Source organism: Periophthalmus magnuspinnatus, chromosome 16 (assembly GCF_009829125.3).
Source record: "Periophthalmus magnuspinnatus isolate fPerMag1 chromosome 16, fPerMag1.2.pri, whole genome shotgun sequence".
Lineage (NCBI taxonomy): Eukaryota > Metazoa > Chordata > Actinopteri > Gobiiformes > Gobiidae > Periophthalmus > Periophthalmus magnuspinnatus.
This window is the reverse complement of record NC_047141.1, coordinates 18,556,905-18,570,782: the sequence shown is the minus strand read 5'-3', so window position 1 is coordinate 18,570,782 and position 13,878 is coordinate 18,556,905. Positions and strand designations below refer to the sequence as shown.

The 13,878-nt window shown below is 37.7% G+C and overlaps 1 protein-coding gene across 1 annotated transcript; it reads right to left on the bottom strand.

The window, feature by feature from the left end:
* Positions 1–5,080: 5,080 nt before the first annotated feature.
* Positions 5,081–13,215, bottom strand: dpys (dihydropyrimidinase). Its single transcript, XM_033981202.2, has 9 exons — positions 12,952–13,215; positions 12,358–12,516; positions 12,086–12,265; positions 10,876–11,065; positions 10,399–10,555; positions 9,922–10,063; positions 9,165–9,307; positions 5,878–6,085; positions 5,081–5,149 (listed from the first exon to the last, which is right to left on the bottom strand). The coding sequence occupies exons 1-9, from the start codon at positions 13,201–13,203 to the stop codon at positions 5,090–5,092; spliced, it is 1,491 nt and encodes a 496-aa protein (XP_033837093.1). The 5' UTR covers positions 13,204–13,215; the 3' UTR covers positions 5,081–5,089.
* Positions 13,216–13,878: the final 663 nt, after the last annotated feature.

Here is a 13,878-nt window from a genome sequence, read left to right as displayed (position 1 = left end):
AGCATTGTGAAGCTGCAAAAATCAGCAAGCAACAGAAATGACAGAAGAACCTAACCTTTTATATAACAATATTCAGATACAATGATGAATATTTGTTTGTAAGTTTGGACCATCTTGGAGTCTTGACAACCAAATACCGCTAGCTTGTACTAAAAGGGATCTGTATGTTAAGCATGGTGCACTTAACTACAACAAGGATGGAATCAACAGAACAAATCCATGCGACTATTGTTTTTGCTGTTTTTGGGACAGTGGCAACATTACTGATTGCCAAAAGATGCAGTTACCTCAAATAGTATATGATTCAATTATACTTGTAAGTAAATTATAAATTATTGCGTATTTTTTATAGCGCTTTTCCACCTTCAGTTTCTTAAAGCACTTTACATCAGGGAACCACTCACTCAATCAAACCAGTGTACACAGACACTGGGGGCAAAGTGGGTTAAGTGTCTTGCCCAAGGACACGACAACGGCATTCACTTTTGGGACCTAGAATCACACCGCCAACCTGTGGGTCAGTGCATATCCTCTCAACCAATGATGTTTAAGTTGAGAGTGGAATTCAAACCAACCAACCTTTGGCCCAGTGGACAAACTCTACCAACTGAGCTACTAGTAGTAGAAGTAAATTAAAATAAATAAATACATAAATTATATTGTCACATCCACTGTTCATTGAGACCGACAGAATTAAAGACTGTACACTACCTGATCACTTCTACAGCTGTGACATTATTATTTTCCTCCTTTGCTAATATGTTATGTTATGCTGTATATTTTTGAAAACATTTTTGTTCCACTGCTCTTGCATTGAGCTTACAGAAACATACATACACTCTCTGGATATGTATAATCTTTGTATCTGATGTGGGATTAAATTTGAATGGTTCATTGAAAATTGTGAGTGCAGGAGTCAGCTGTGGTCCCCACTCCCTGCTGCTGATAGAGAACATTGTTTGCTATTTAGAGGCGGCCTACGGTGGCCCCATATAGACACGTTTTTTTTTTTCCCCATAGTCTCAGTACAATCTGAATTAACTGGTATGACAATTTCTACTTTTCTTTTTGCTTTTTATTAATGTATTTTTCAGGTAATAAGCCAATCAGCAATATGTGACATTTATGCTTTTATGGGTCAACTTAGCACATCCAACATCAGTGAAGAAGTACAGTAAAATATAGTATTTGAGCCCTGATGAATAATTGAAACAAATTGTGTTATGACCGCGTTGCTACTTCCACAGTTGGTCCAATTTCTCATTCAGCTAGTTACACAATCCCAGCATGAGAAACAAGAGGAAGGAAGCCGTACACGGTTGAGTAGCCCTGACTCACCCACAACCACTGACCCGAGAGCCAACCTGATAAATTCACATTAACGTCTCAGCTGGCCCTGTGGCACAAAACACGAATGTATCGCCACCCAATGGGAAGTGGCCATGTGACAGCAACAGACCGTTAACAACAGGATGTAGGAATGTTTGCCATATATGGGCATGCATAAAAACTAGGATCAAATACAATCCAGCTGACTATGCAAATTTCCAACCAAGCTGGATTTGTATATTTTTTTAATTGAAAAGCTGATATTTATATATTTATTTATATTTTATTGATATTTGAATTTTTTGTTTTGTTTTTAAAGCCAAGTTGTTACTTTCTTTTAATGAGATGAATCTAAAACAGTGAACCAAGCAACATTTGGAGTAAACCATGTCAGTGAGAGGTAAATATTAAATAGATGCATGTTTACATACTTTTGAAAATGAACTGTGCCCCTCCATAATGATGGTGACACATATGCCCTTCATGCAACCCGCATGAACACACTGAAACATGATCAATACTATTAAAGGTCCTATTAAATTAATTCTTGTGAGCTTTAAGCCATGTTGGAATGTTGTTACTTCGTCAAAAACATACCACCTTGTTCCACCTTGTGATGTCTTGTGATGTTTCCCTGTTAACAGCTACTTCTTACCTTGGAGATTGGCAATTTCAGGGTTGCAATCATCCAAATGATTCTATTTTAAGGTGTACGGAGGTTAAAAACACAGTGGAGTGTTTTCTTTTTGAGAGATATTCAGGGTTTGTGTGTTAAAAATGTGTGAATGAAACAAAACACAACTCCAGGTATGTTTTTGATGAGGAAAGATCATTATAACATAGATTAAATAAATAATTTATAATTTTAAGAAACCATTAGAGTGCCTTGGAGTTTTTGCCAACTTCTTTCCACTTGGCAGGCATTACTGAAGACCAAAAATATGATGAAGGTTAAGTTATTCAATCAAAGAGGTTTTTACACCCTAAAAAACTTGAAATTGACATCTTTGTTGATATTGTTCTTGCTCGATAACTGAAAGACCACAAAGACAACTGTGAGATATGTGCACTGTCCCTGCTCAAATAATCAATAAAAAATATAATTTTATATAATTTGCTTTTGTCAGTGTAATTCCTCTTTAATCCAGGAGTGTTTCTTTTCCACATGCAGTTATACTAATGTAATTGTGATTATATAATACCCCTTTTGCTTGGCATTAAAATATAAATTATATATATTTAAAATTTGAAACCGTTGCATTTTTCCACAGTTAAATGTATTTCGGGATTAAATGAACAAAGGAAATCATGCATTAAGTGCATGTGAGAACTCCTTATGTTGAAATATGTGATTGCATAATGTGTGCTGGGGACATAATTTGCAGCAGAATGACTTCTACTGAACTGTGCTGATTTGACCTGAACATTTGTCTCAAATGTATTATTCGATAAAGGCGCTGTAAAAATTTCTGACCTAAAAATAAACTAAATTAACCAGGCATATAGAAGTCTTTGCAAAAATAAATATTGTGCTATTTCTTCGTACAGAGAGTGAAGTTGGCATCTCTGACTCAATAGTGAAGAAATTCTTCCCTCGCCCATTCCTTTTAGGTCAACTAAATGTCATTAAAACATGATTAGTGAAAAGCATTTGTCACACTTGATCCATACTCTGGGTGGGAGTAGATTCACAGTGGCAGGACCAGCCCAGCCTATAAACAGACTAAGCAGCTGCCTAGGCCCCCGAGACCACCAGAGGGCCCCCAAGAGCCCATACATGTATATTTAAAATAATATTTGGATCATTTTTTTCTGAAAACTAAACGGCACTCGGGTGTTTATACTAGTCTACACAGTCCTCTTAAACGATTAGATGTGTTTTATGTCCATGAACTAGACATGCCATGCCTACATTTGTTTTTGAATCAGGCAGTGGTGTGGACAGCTACGTGTTTACACCGGCGTGAAGGACCCCTCCCCCGAGGTGCACTCTGGAGGCGCTGACGCAGCTGAGGGACATTTGATTGGGTCTTTTACAAACTAAAAGAATAAAACTCAGTTAAGTTCAGTTTAACTAAAGTGCGGGACAATGTATGAAGAGCCCAGAGGAAGATCGTGTTGGGGAAAGGACTTTTCAGAGAAGAGTCGAAATATATCCCCATTTTACACCATTGGACCTGCAGATAAAACAGTGACGCTGGACGGGTATAATTCTGCAGACAGGACACACCTCAGAGGAACAGAGGACAGCAGGTGAGTCTGTTTATTATACTGGCTGTATGTTGTTGTCCTTTTGTCTCTAAACATCAGATAATGTGAGTGTAGCTAAAGTGTCACTTCTCCTGTGTCAGATTAACAACTGGATTATGGCAGAAACCTCTGGTACATGTACCGGACGAAAGAATGACCTGTGAACAACTCCTGAATGCTCTGTGAATGCTCATATAGGGACGCACCAATACCACTTTTTGCAAAATAAATGAGTACTTAATTTTGAGAACTCGCCGATCCTGAGTAAAAATACCGTATCATTATTTTTACAGGTGATTGATTATAGTAGTAAATCTAATTCATTTCAAAGGATGTTTATTGTATAGCCTACTTTTCATCTTAGAATTCATATCTTATCTACTGAAACCATTGTAGTTATCATCTGGCTTTAATATTTACCACTTCCTTTGCAGACTGCACCCTGCGCTAACTGCTAACGTGCGAAAAAGCCACTGTTAGCATAACAGTGATTGTTGCCTTTTACCACGGTTATACTTTCACACATATGGAGATGCTGTTCCTCTTTTAAAAGCTCTGAACCCGCTTTATTCAGTCGCCAAATTCTTTGTCAATTATAATAAGTTACAATGCAGTACAAGTAAATAATCGCTAGCGCCACTTAGCAACATTAGCATGCTACTATGGTAAACACAATCACTGCGCTGATATCCTCTGTGAACTATAAAACACTTTTAGAGTCCTAAATATTTGTATATTTCATGTGACAGTCATATATGATTACAGCTGCGCTTAATGTGCAGAAGAGTTAATGTGCAGCTTTATGTCCAGAGCTCACTGCCCTGTGGAGAGATGAGCGTCAAACAAGAGGCAGTACAGATATAGCTGGTATCGGCTCTTGGTATCGGCAGCCCATTGACGAGTATGAGTACTGGCACCCCATCTGTGCATCCCTATTCACTAATATGCGCATTTACATGAAATCACAGCATCCAAAGCCTGAAAATAAACATAAAAATAATGTGAGCCTAAAATCCTTTTATTTAATGTTCAGTCCAAATGATCTGATGAGTATAAATCTGATGTTATGTCCAGGCTGTTTCTCTTATACAACTCTTAACTTGTATCACTACTTTGTACTTCTCGAGTGATATGATTTTGAAGTAAGTGTACCCTTGCTTAAGTACATCATTTGGCTTCTTCATAAAGAATTGATAAATGTAAGCCCATTTTAGTCCACTGGAACACATTAAAATGCACCAGAAACCAAGAAAAAAATTTCCAGAATTTTAAAGTTTCTTTGGCAGACCCCCTTCCTTACATGTTTTTATATTGTTATACTTACGGTTATTACTGTTGTGAGCCTCTAGAATTTGCAGTCTTTTTATAAGTGGTTGTGATGATGTCTTAATGTCGTCAAATATGAATATGTGGCACTGAATTGGCAAGGGCCCCCGAGGGCAAATTTAGCTTTGGGCCCTCGGAAGGCTAGGGCCGGCCCTGCACAGTGGCTATGTTGACTGTTCTTTGTTTACAGCGATATGACTTCTCCCTGGTAGGGCTCCCTGATCACACCTGTCGGTTTGCCCACCTGTGAAGATAAAGCCAAGAAGAAAGGTTAGAGGGACCAGTTTGCAGTGCTTAGACCTTTGCTTCATTTTGTAATCAGTAATTTAGAGGTACTTTTGAACTGATGGGACTACTTGGGGAACAGGGCAAAACTCTCACTGAAACATATTAAAAGGCAAGATTGTCTCTGATATTTGACCAGGTTATGCCCATCTAAACCACAGATAATCTCCATCCACTTTATCGTTTAACTTTATAGGCTGTACCTGATTTTGAACCATCGGGGGGGACAGTGTTCAGTGTAAACTGTTAGCTCTGCCCTCCTAGTACTTTTTCTCACTCTAATGTTGCACTATGAGAAACAATATCTGTGAGGACTGTGATAGTTGCTTTCATGAAGTTCTTTGCCAACAATGAGCCTACCCTAAATGGGGCATTTATCTGTATGGTGCCCATCCAATTAAATTCAAATAAAAATGAAACTGCAATGTTATTCAGTATTTTTTCACAAATAGTAGCACACTGCATTGTATTGTATTGCAATATATTTAACTCTCTTAAATAAGTTCATGCTAGCCATATTACAACAGTGTTTAAAATCTTAAAACCTGGAAGTGGTGTCCACCCACTCATTGTGCCATTGATCAAAAGCTATAGTAAATGGCTCAATCACACTTTTATCCACTCTCCCACACAAAACATAAACGTGTGGGAGAGTGCTTTAATATCTTAAATATCACATAACGTTACCTGTTCTCTCTGTCTGATCCTTTTATAGACAAATTCAGAGAAGGGTTGTCTATGGATGAATGAGCCATGTCCAGGAGAGACATTCAACGTCCCATTCTCATAGACCACTTTTCCTCTGGAGATTGTCAGTAGAGGGACACCATGACACTCCATCCCCTCAAAGATATTATAATCTACAGCCTGGTGGTGGGTCTTTGCTGAAATCTTTCTGTGAAACAAAAATTGTAGATGTTTTTCACAATGTCAACACAGAAACTCTTGTTTCCTTGTTGTGGCATCATAGAGATAATTATCTGGATCTAATGCTCAAATTGCCCTCTTAAAAATGTCCATCTCTCTCTCTCTAAGATACATTATAGAGAGGGGTAGTCTATCCATTTTTCTATTTGAATGTATAACCCCTTTCAATAATGTGAGCTACATAAAGGAAAAGCCAAGGAAAAATAAAATAGGTAGATCTAAAAAATAGGCAGAATTTCTGAGCAAGTACAACGCCATTGAGCAAACAGATGGTGCAAGTAAAAAGATGTTGTGATTATTTACTCTGTTTGAAAAGTAAATGGGCTGGCTGCATAATAGATCCAAGTAGTAAGCACTCAGCCTGAATCTACAGTCTATAAGGGGAAAAAAATCTTATTTGGACAACTGTCTGATGTAGAAATGTTGAGAGCGATAGTTGCTGAGAAGTATTGGCACTAGTGGAGATGATTGCAGCTGAATATGAGAGTGATGTTTTGTTGTTGAAGCAAAAGTTGGATCATAATAAAATACAGCCCTAAGTCAATCTCTACAGAATAGTTTTTTTGCGGCTCATCTTCACTATTTGTAAATGACAAAATCTGCGATTTTGCATGTTGACGACAGTACCATGGGCGGTAATGAGACAAATCAAGACCTATGATCTGACTAGTTTTGTATATATAGGTCCTATCCTGAACCAAGAAGATTAAGAGAACCTCATTGCATATATATTTTAATAATGTCTTATGTTTCCATAGCTGACCCCTCGCTCAGTGCCTTCACAAATGTAAATTAATTAATATGTAGACTGAAAAACACAAAAAACATTTATCTGTTGTGGAGCCTCAGAAAATTTGTTTGATTTTTTTCTTTATTGTTATTTCTTAAAATTTAACCAACACTCTACATATCTAGTTTTCACTGCAGAGGAGAAAATGTAAATGGTGAGCCCAAAAAAGTGTTGGCCACATAGGACACAGAGGAGTCTCTTCATGGGACAGAGACGACTGAGAGATGATACAATACAAACTGTTTGAGGCCCTTTTGGCAAATGCAAGATGTGGTACACATGTAAATGCAAGATTTGTACCACATGTAGGAGAAAGGATGACACAGAGTGAGCTTTACACAGCCTTCAGGTCCCATGAAAAAAGGCAGTTTGATTTCTACTTACAGCAAAAGGCAAGTTACTATTTGTTGTATTAAATGTTTTGTAGCAAACTATTATTTACCTTTAAAGGAGCTCAAGGAGACTTGTGATATAAACACTCCAGTATCATGTGATGACAGGCACAACCTCAGGTAAGAATTACACAGAAAAAAACCCAAAAAACTGGAAAATACAAAAATACAAAAATTCCATGATCTTATCCATCTTTGCTCCTCTTCTAAAATACTGTGGAAACAAACATCAGAAAACGGGAGGTCCAAATAAAACAACTGATGAGCACTACTACTTTTCTCCTCTAAGCTCAGAGTGAAGATAGTGAAGATGACAATGTTCATGAGCCAGAACAACACAAAGAAGATGAGGAAAACTGCTGCTTCTAAGAAAAAGCTCAGGAAGAAAAGACAAGGGTAAAGGGTGTCTTCAGAGAACTGGGGCACCTGCAAAGTGTATGGATGTTTATTCAAATACAAGGTTGTCTTAACTAAACATGCTCTATGCCATATGTATTATCCAAAAAGAATCTGGAGTATGTGGACAATAACAGGAGTCGTCAGTGGAGCTCAAGAAGCTCCTGGAAACTCAGACTGATTTAAGATGTTGGAAAAAAGGAATTTGGAGCATAAGGACAAGCCTTATAAATGTGAAACCTACTCCCAGTACTTCAAGTTTAAAGTGCAGCTTCATGTTCACCAAAGCAAAAACTCAGGTGAGAAGCTTTTTTGCTGTGATGAATGTAGTAAAAATCTGACATGTTATTGTAATTTCTGCCTCATTAAACTGATTCAGACTGATGAGAAGAATTACAGCTACGAACATTGTGGAAAGCTCTTTTCTTGTACTAAAGTCCTAAAAAAACATGAGAAAATGAATGTAGACAGGGAAAGAAACTTTTTATGTAGAATTTGTAGCAAAACTTTTTTATACTAAATGAGTTACGAATTCACCAGAAAAAACATGGGAAAATAAACATGGTGCAATGTCCCATTTGTGGCAGATTATTAAAAGGAGATCTTGATCTTGACCTACAGTGGAATAAACTTTGCAGTTGAACAGAATGCGGTGCAATATTCTGATTACGAACTCACCTTAAAAGCCCTATGGCCACCCATCTTGGTGTCAAGCCTTACTCATGCACAGTGTGTGGGGCATGCATTTGGGTGCAAGGATCATTTGAATATGCACATGAGGACCCACATGGGCCACAAACCATATAAATGTACACAGTGTAACAAGGCCTTTACTGTGGATACTCTGGATTAAATAATATATCTTTGTTAGAATGGATTAATGACAATTGTTTTACATCACTTGTCATGTTGTAACCAGAGCCTGGCTCATGCTTTTGACAGTCCCAGTCTGGAGGAAACAACACCTATGCTCATATGTATGTTTGAATTGTTTTATAAAAGGGGCTCTTGACCTCACATTTTACCCTCATCCTTAACTTTGCAGTGAAATAAGGATGAGGGTAAAACATTAAAGATGGATTCTCTCGATATATACATATCAATCTGAGCCAGTTTACTTCATGGCCCTAACCATAATCTCACACTTGGGCCATAAGTCTAACCATAAGAGCAGAGGGCAGAATTGGTATTTTACCACCTCGACTTCTGCTACAATAAAAAAATAAATAAAAGTTGTAGTTGCTTTCTGTAAATAACTACTTTTTGGTTTCTAATATGTTTTATTCTGGGATATCTTTACATGCTGCATGTGTTCATTAGTGTAAATGTTTAAGTTTCTGCACTGAGCCTTGCACTATACTTATCAGTTGATTGATGCTGTAATGTAATTTCGTTGTTTCTTTTGTCTGTGACATCACATTATTGAATCTTGAATCTAAGGTTATTGAATTAATACAAGTGGTGCTCACCTCGTCATGATAGGGTCCCAAATAACCACATCAGCATCTGCGTCTCTGGCGATCCGGCCTTTCTGTGGGTAAAGGTTGAAAATTTTTGCTGCATTGCTGCTGGTGACAGCTACAAATCGATTCTCATCCATTTTGCCGCTGTGCTGAAAAGGAAGGAAACACACAGTGACTATAGTGGTGAGTACAGCGCTGCGCTAAACATTTGCAGACTAAAAGTAAGGGTACTGCACAGCATTTCTACACAAAAAAACTTTGATTTGTGAGCCCTGCTGGTCATAGTAAATCCTCTTGCCTTGGGGCAGTCAGGTATTCGCACATAATGGTAAGAAACTGCAACATCTGCTGCTTCCACCTCCACAGTTGTGAGTCTAACAAAGATTTCAGTTCATACTGCAAAAATGTATGTACATAGGATTTCATAAAAGATGCACTGATAAAACCATCACAACACATAAAAGGTTTTGTGGGGCTGTTTAAATGTAAAATGTATTAATGTATTGTAAGTAATGTCATGCAGCAGTGTTGGACAAACTGCTTCTACTATGTGAGTAATAATGGTAATGGTCTAAAATCCAGGCCTTTCATTTTCCTGTCAAAAGTTACAAACCATCCTTGTTTCTTTGGTTAACAAACAACAAATAGTTCATACCGCCATCTAGTGTTACATAAAGGTATAGCTGCCAAAGTCCCTGGTTTCTAAAATACCATTTTAAAAAAAGTAGAAAATGTAGCATGGATGACAGCCAGAGGAACTTACCACTCCCTTCTCCCAGATGACAGACATGCGATCCTCAACACCATTCACTCCATTTGGGATCTTTGTGAAGTTGTCTTTGCCAAGAGCCTTTTGACAAATTGAGAAAGTGCAGTTATCTGTCCCAGTCACAGTGAGGTCATCACTAGAAATGAAACAAAAATGTGTTGTTATGCAACTTAAAACTCATTAATTTATTTGCTAAAATATGTGGTTGTATCATATTAAAAGCGCTAGAAAGAATAAAAAAAAAAAAATCATGGTGCCGACAGAGCTGCCTATTTTTTCCAGGTGTTGGTAGATGGTGTGGAGCATGTATAGTAATGCATCATCTACACTCACACCTTTAGCTGACACAGAACAACTCTTCCAAAGCATTTCATGATAACGCATGATAACATGATAAGATTAGACAAGGTGCCATAAGCAGCTCACCAGTGAAAAAGTGAAACTATCAGGTAGACTTGGCAGTGAGCTCACTTGGCAAGCAGGTCCATGAGGTATCCGGGGGTGCCTGGATCTGGTCTGAGTGGAGGTCCCATCACAAAACCTGCTGCATGGGCCCATTCTTTGTTCCAGTAGTGAGTTCCATCTGTGCCCAGACCAGCTGCAATGGGCTCTCCAAAAACTACCCGCCCTGGGAAAAAAAAAAAAAAAGAAATGTTACTAATTGATTGATTTAGGAAACTACTGAATATAAAACATATCTATTTGCAATAGCTACTGTAATACTGAAATGAATAATATTTTTAAGTATATTTTTCTATGATACATAATGGGGGTTGTAGTTTTTTATATGAACAATGTAGTGCAACATGTATATGCAAAGTGCCATACAAATAAAGGAATGATTGATTGAATATTTGTAATATTATAAATGCAATTTGATACTGTAGTGCTTGATTGGACCCAATGGAGACCTGACTATCAAAAAGTTGCTTCCTCATCCACACTCACCCTCTCTGCGTGCATTGGACACAACTTTGGCTGCAGATTTGCTCATGACGTGGACTACATAGAGAGGACAGTTGACTGCATGTGCGATGGTGATGGCCCGCTGTGTAGCCTCTGCCTCCACCTCCTCTGGTCTGCAAAGCTCATGTCCCTCTGGTCCTGTGATGCCCAATGAAAGCATTTTCTTGGCCCCCTGCAAAGAAAAAAGACTTGTGTAAGATGTGTGACACTGAATGATGATCACACATGAACTATACACTTTTTTTCTATGGCTCCTTCCTATATTTCTGCAGCATAGACAAGCATAGACCCTAAGCACATACTACCCTCTAGTGGAAATCTCTTACAATTACATTAGAAAGCATAATACTGACAATTGTATGGCATTTTGAAGAATAAATTGGCTCACACATTGTTTTAAATGCTGCAAAAAGCTTAAAATACCCATAGAAGAGTAGAATGCTGTGTTGCAAACTATAAATATAAATTTGAATAGGTATAGCAAATAATAAAGACATCTTTAACTAGCCCTATGAGGTAAAAAAAAAAAAATGCAGATATAGAAATAAAAATAAAGAAGTTATTAAATACAATGAAATAAAACTAGCTATAAAAAAATTGTATGTGCAGTATATGGATAACAAATACCAGATGTTTTGCACAAGTGTATTGCTCAACATTAAACATCATAGCTCAATATTGCACTTGATTGTTACTAACTGCTTGTTTTATACAGCCAGACAGCATGAGGAAAGAAAAATCTGCAGAGTTAAATCAGAGTTACTTTAGCAAACAAGAAACGGAGAAACTGATGACACATGATAAAGGGGAAAGGTCATACACTGGAACTATATGACTTGAGAAATAAATAACAGATGTCCAGCCGTAAACCAGTCCATGTAATAACAGTCACTATGCATACAAGAAATTAAATTCACAAAACAGACAAAAAAGCAAGTCCAATGGAACTGCATTGCATTTAACCCACTATCGAAGTCATTGTCTCCTGGAAATGTAACACTGTGGTTTTCAACCCTTTTCAGTCATGACTTCCACATAAACAACCATTGAGGCTGCATCTCTGTCTGTGTTCAGAATTATAACTGATGCTACAAATGTGAATTAAATCAAAACTCAAGAAACATTTGTTTTTGTTTGTACAGGTTGGAGACAAAGTTTGTGATGCAGTCCTGACATTTTTTCTTTTACAAACCTCTGCAATCAGGTCTCCATTCTCTGCATGCACCTGAGCAATAGCCCCTATCTCCTTACACTGGGAGAAGGCAGCATACAACTCAGAGTCCTGCAGCATGAACACATCCTTATAGGCCATAAACATCTTAAAGGAGTTCACGCCTTTTTCTTTGACCAGCGTCTCCATCTCTTTCTTCACCTGGACCAAATACAGCACATTTGAGTCTATAATAATCTCCGTGACATTGTGGAGAGATACAGTGTTTGTATCGTAAAAGGGTGCAGGCTCACCTCTTCACTCCACCAGGTGACAGCTACATGCAGTGAGTAATCGCAACAGACTTTGGGGTCAGCCGTGTTACGCCAGCTCTCATAGGCCGCTAGAAGAGATTTACCTTTCTGGGGGATGACAAAGTCCAGGATCATCGTGGTGCCTCCGGCCAGAGCTGCCTGAGGAAACACACAGAGATAAAGTTGAAGATTAACAAGAGGTTGCCAAATTACACACATGCAGAAAATAGAATACCCTGATTTATTGTTTTTAACTTCTAAGACATACTTTTACTTCTGTTACATTGTAGCTATTGCACATATTACTTTTTTTTTTTTTTTCTTGTTGGTTTGGCCCAATATTTTCCTTAATTAATAATGATAATAATTAATCTTAGGTATAATTATCTTCCCTAACCCAGATTAAAACAACTGAAGTGCTTTAAAAAGTGCTGACAGTAAGCATATAATAAATAGTACTATGATATTATAAGTTTAAGCCAATAAGAAAACAACAGATAGGCCTAAAACACTAAAGGAACACAAAAAAAACATGTCTCGAACATGTGGAATCAATTATCCTCCTCTAAGCGGAAGTGTGGGGGGGTCCTCTACCTTGGTTCCTATGTGGAAGTCGTCCACGGCCCTGGTGCCCATGAAGGCCAGCTCCATGTGCGTGTGCGTGTCGATGCCACCGGGCAGGACCAGTTTGTCAGTGGCATCTATGACCCGAGCCCCCGCTGGAATCTGCAAATTTGGACCAACTTCCACAATCTTTCCATTTTCTATGACCACGTCGCTGATTACGGAGCAGTCTTCGTTTACAACTTTACCTCCCTGTATAAAGATCCTGCTGGGCTGTGCCATTGCTGCGGGCTTGAGCGCGCGCCTGGGTGAGTGTGAGTCAGACACACAGGGTCCTGGGACCTTACGAGAGTTCACTTTTCAAGCTCCGCCTCTTGGTACATGGTTCATAACAGTCCTTATCCTGAGGAAGCTGGCTTTTAACAATAAAGCTAAAAGTTTAACGTAGCTTAAATGACTGAACATATCTATTTGTGCTAGTCTAATATCTGTGAGGGCTCTGGTGTTAAATTAAATAGCCTTTTGGTTTGGTTATTTTATTTTATTATTATTATTTATTTATTTTTATTTATTTATTTTTTTTAAGTTTTATTGATTTGTGTATAATTTTTTTTTTCTTTTTTAAATTTTTTTTTATTATATTTATTTATTTTATTTTTTATTTATTTAATTTAATTTTATGTATTTATTTATTTTTATCATTATCTTAACCATTAGGCTACTACTTGCCAACTGAGAATTATTTTTGCCCAGGAGTAGTCAGGGATATCTCCAATTGACAAAGATTCCCTCCTAACTCTGTCCTACTTGGGAATTTGGGAATTTGGGAATTGACCTTCTGTTAACATCTTCAAGCTTGCAGCCTGAACACTTAAGCAGAGAACAGGCTATACTCAAAACTAACTCTAACACAAATTTCAACATTAGACTATGTTCGTTAAGCGTTTTGATACACAG

Bases quoted from the DNA above. Each gene is read 5' to 3' on its own strand.
- dpys (XM_033981202.2), bottom strand. From the start codon at position 13,203: ATGGCACAGCCCAGCAGGATCTTTATACAGGGAGGTAAAGTTGTAAAC. The intron at 12,517-12,951 runs GTAGAGGACCCC...GTGTTTCCTCAG, and splicing joins ACTTCCACATAGGAACCAAG to GCAGCTCTGGCCGGAGGCAC. The intron at 6,086-9,164 runs GTGAGCACCACT...TTTGTTTCACAG, and splicing joins TGGGACCCTATCATGACGAG to AAAGATTTCAGCAAAGACCC.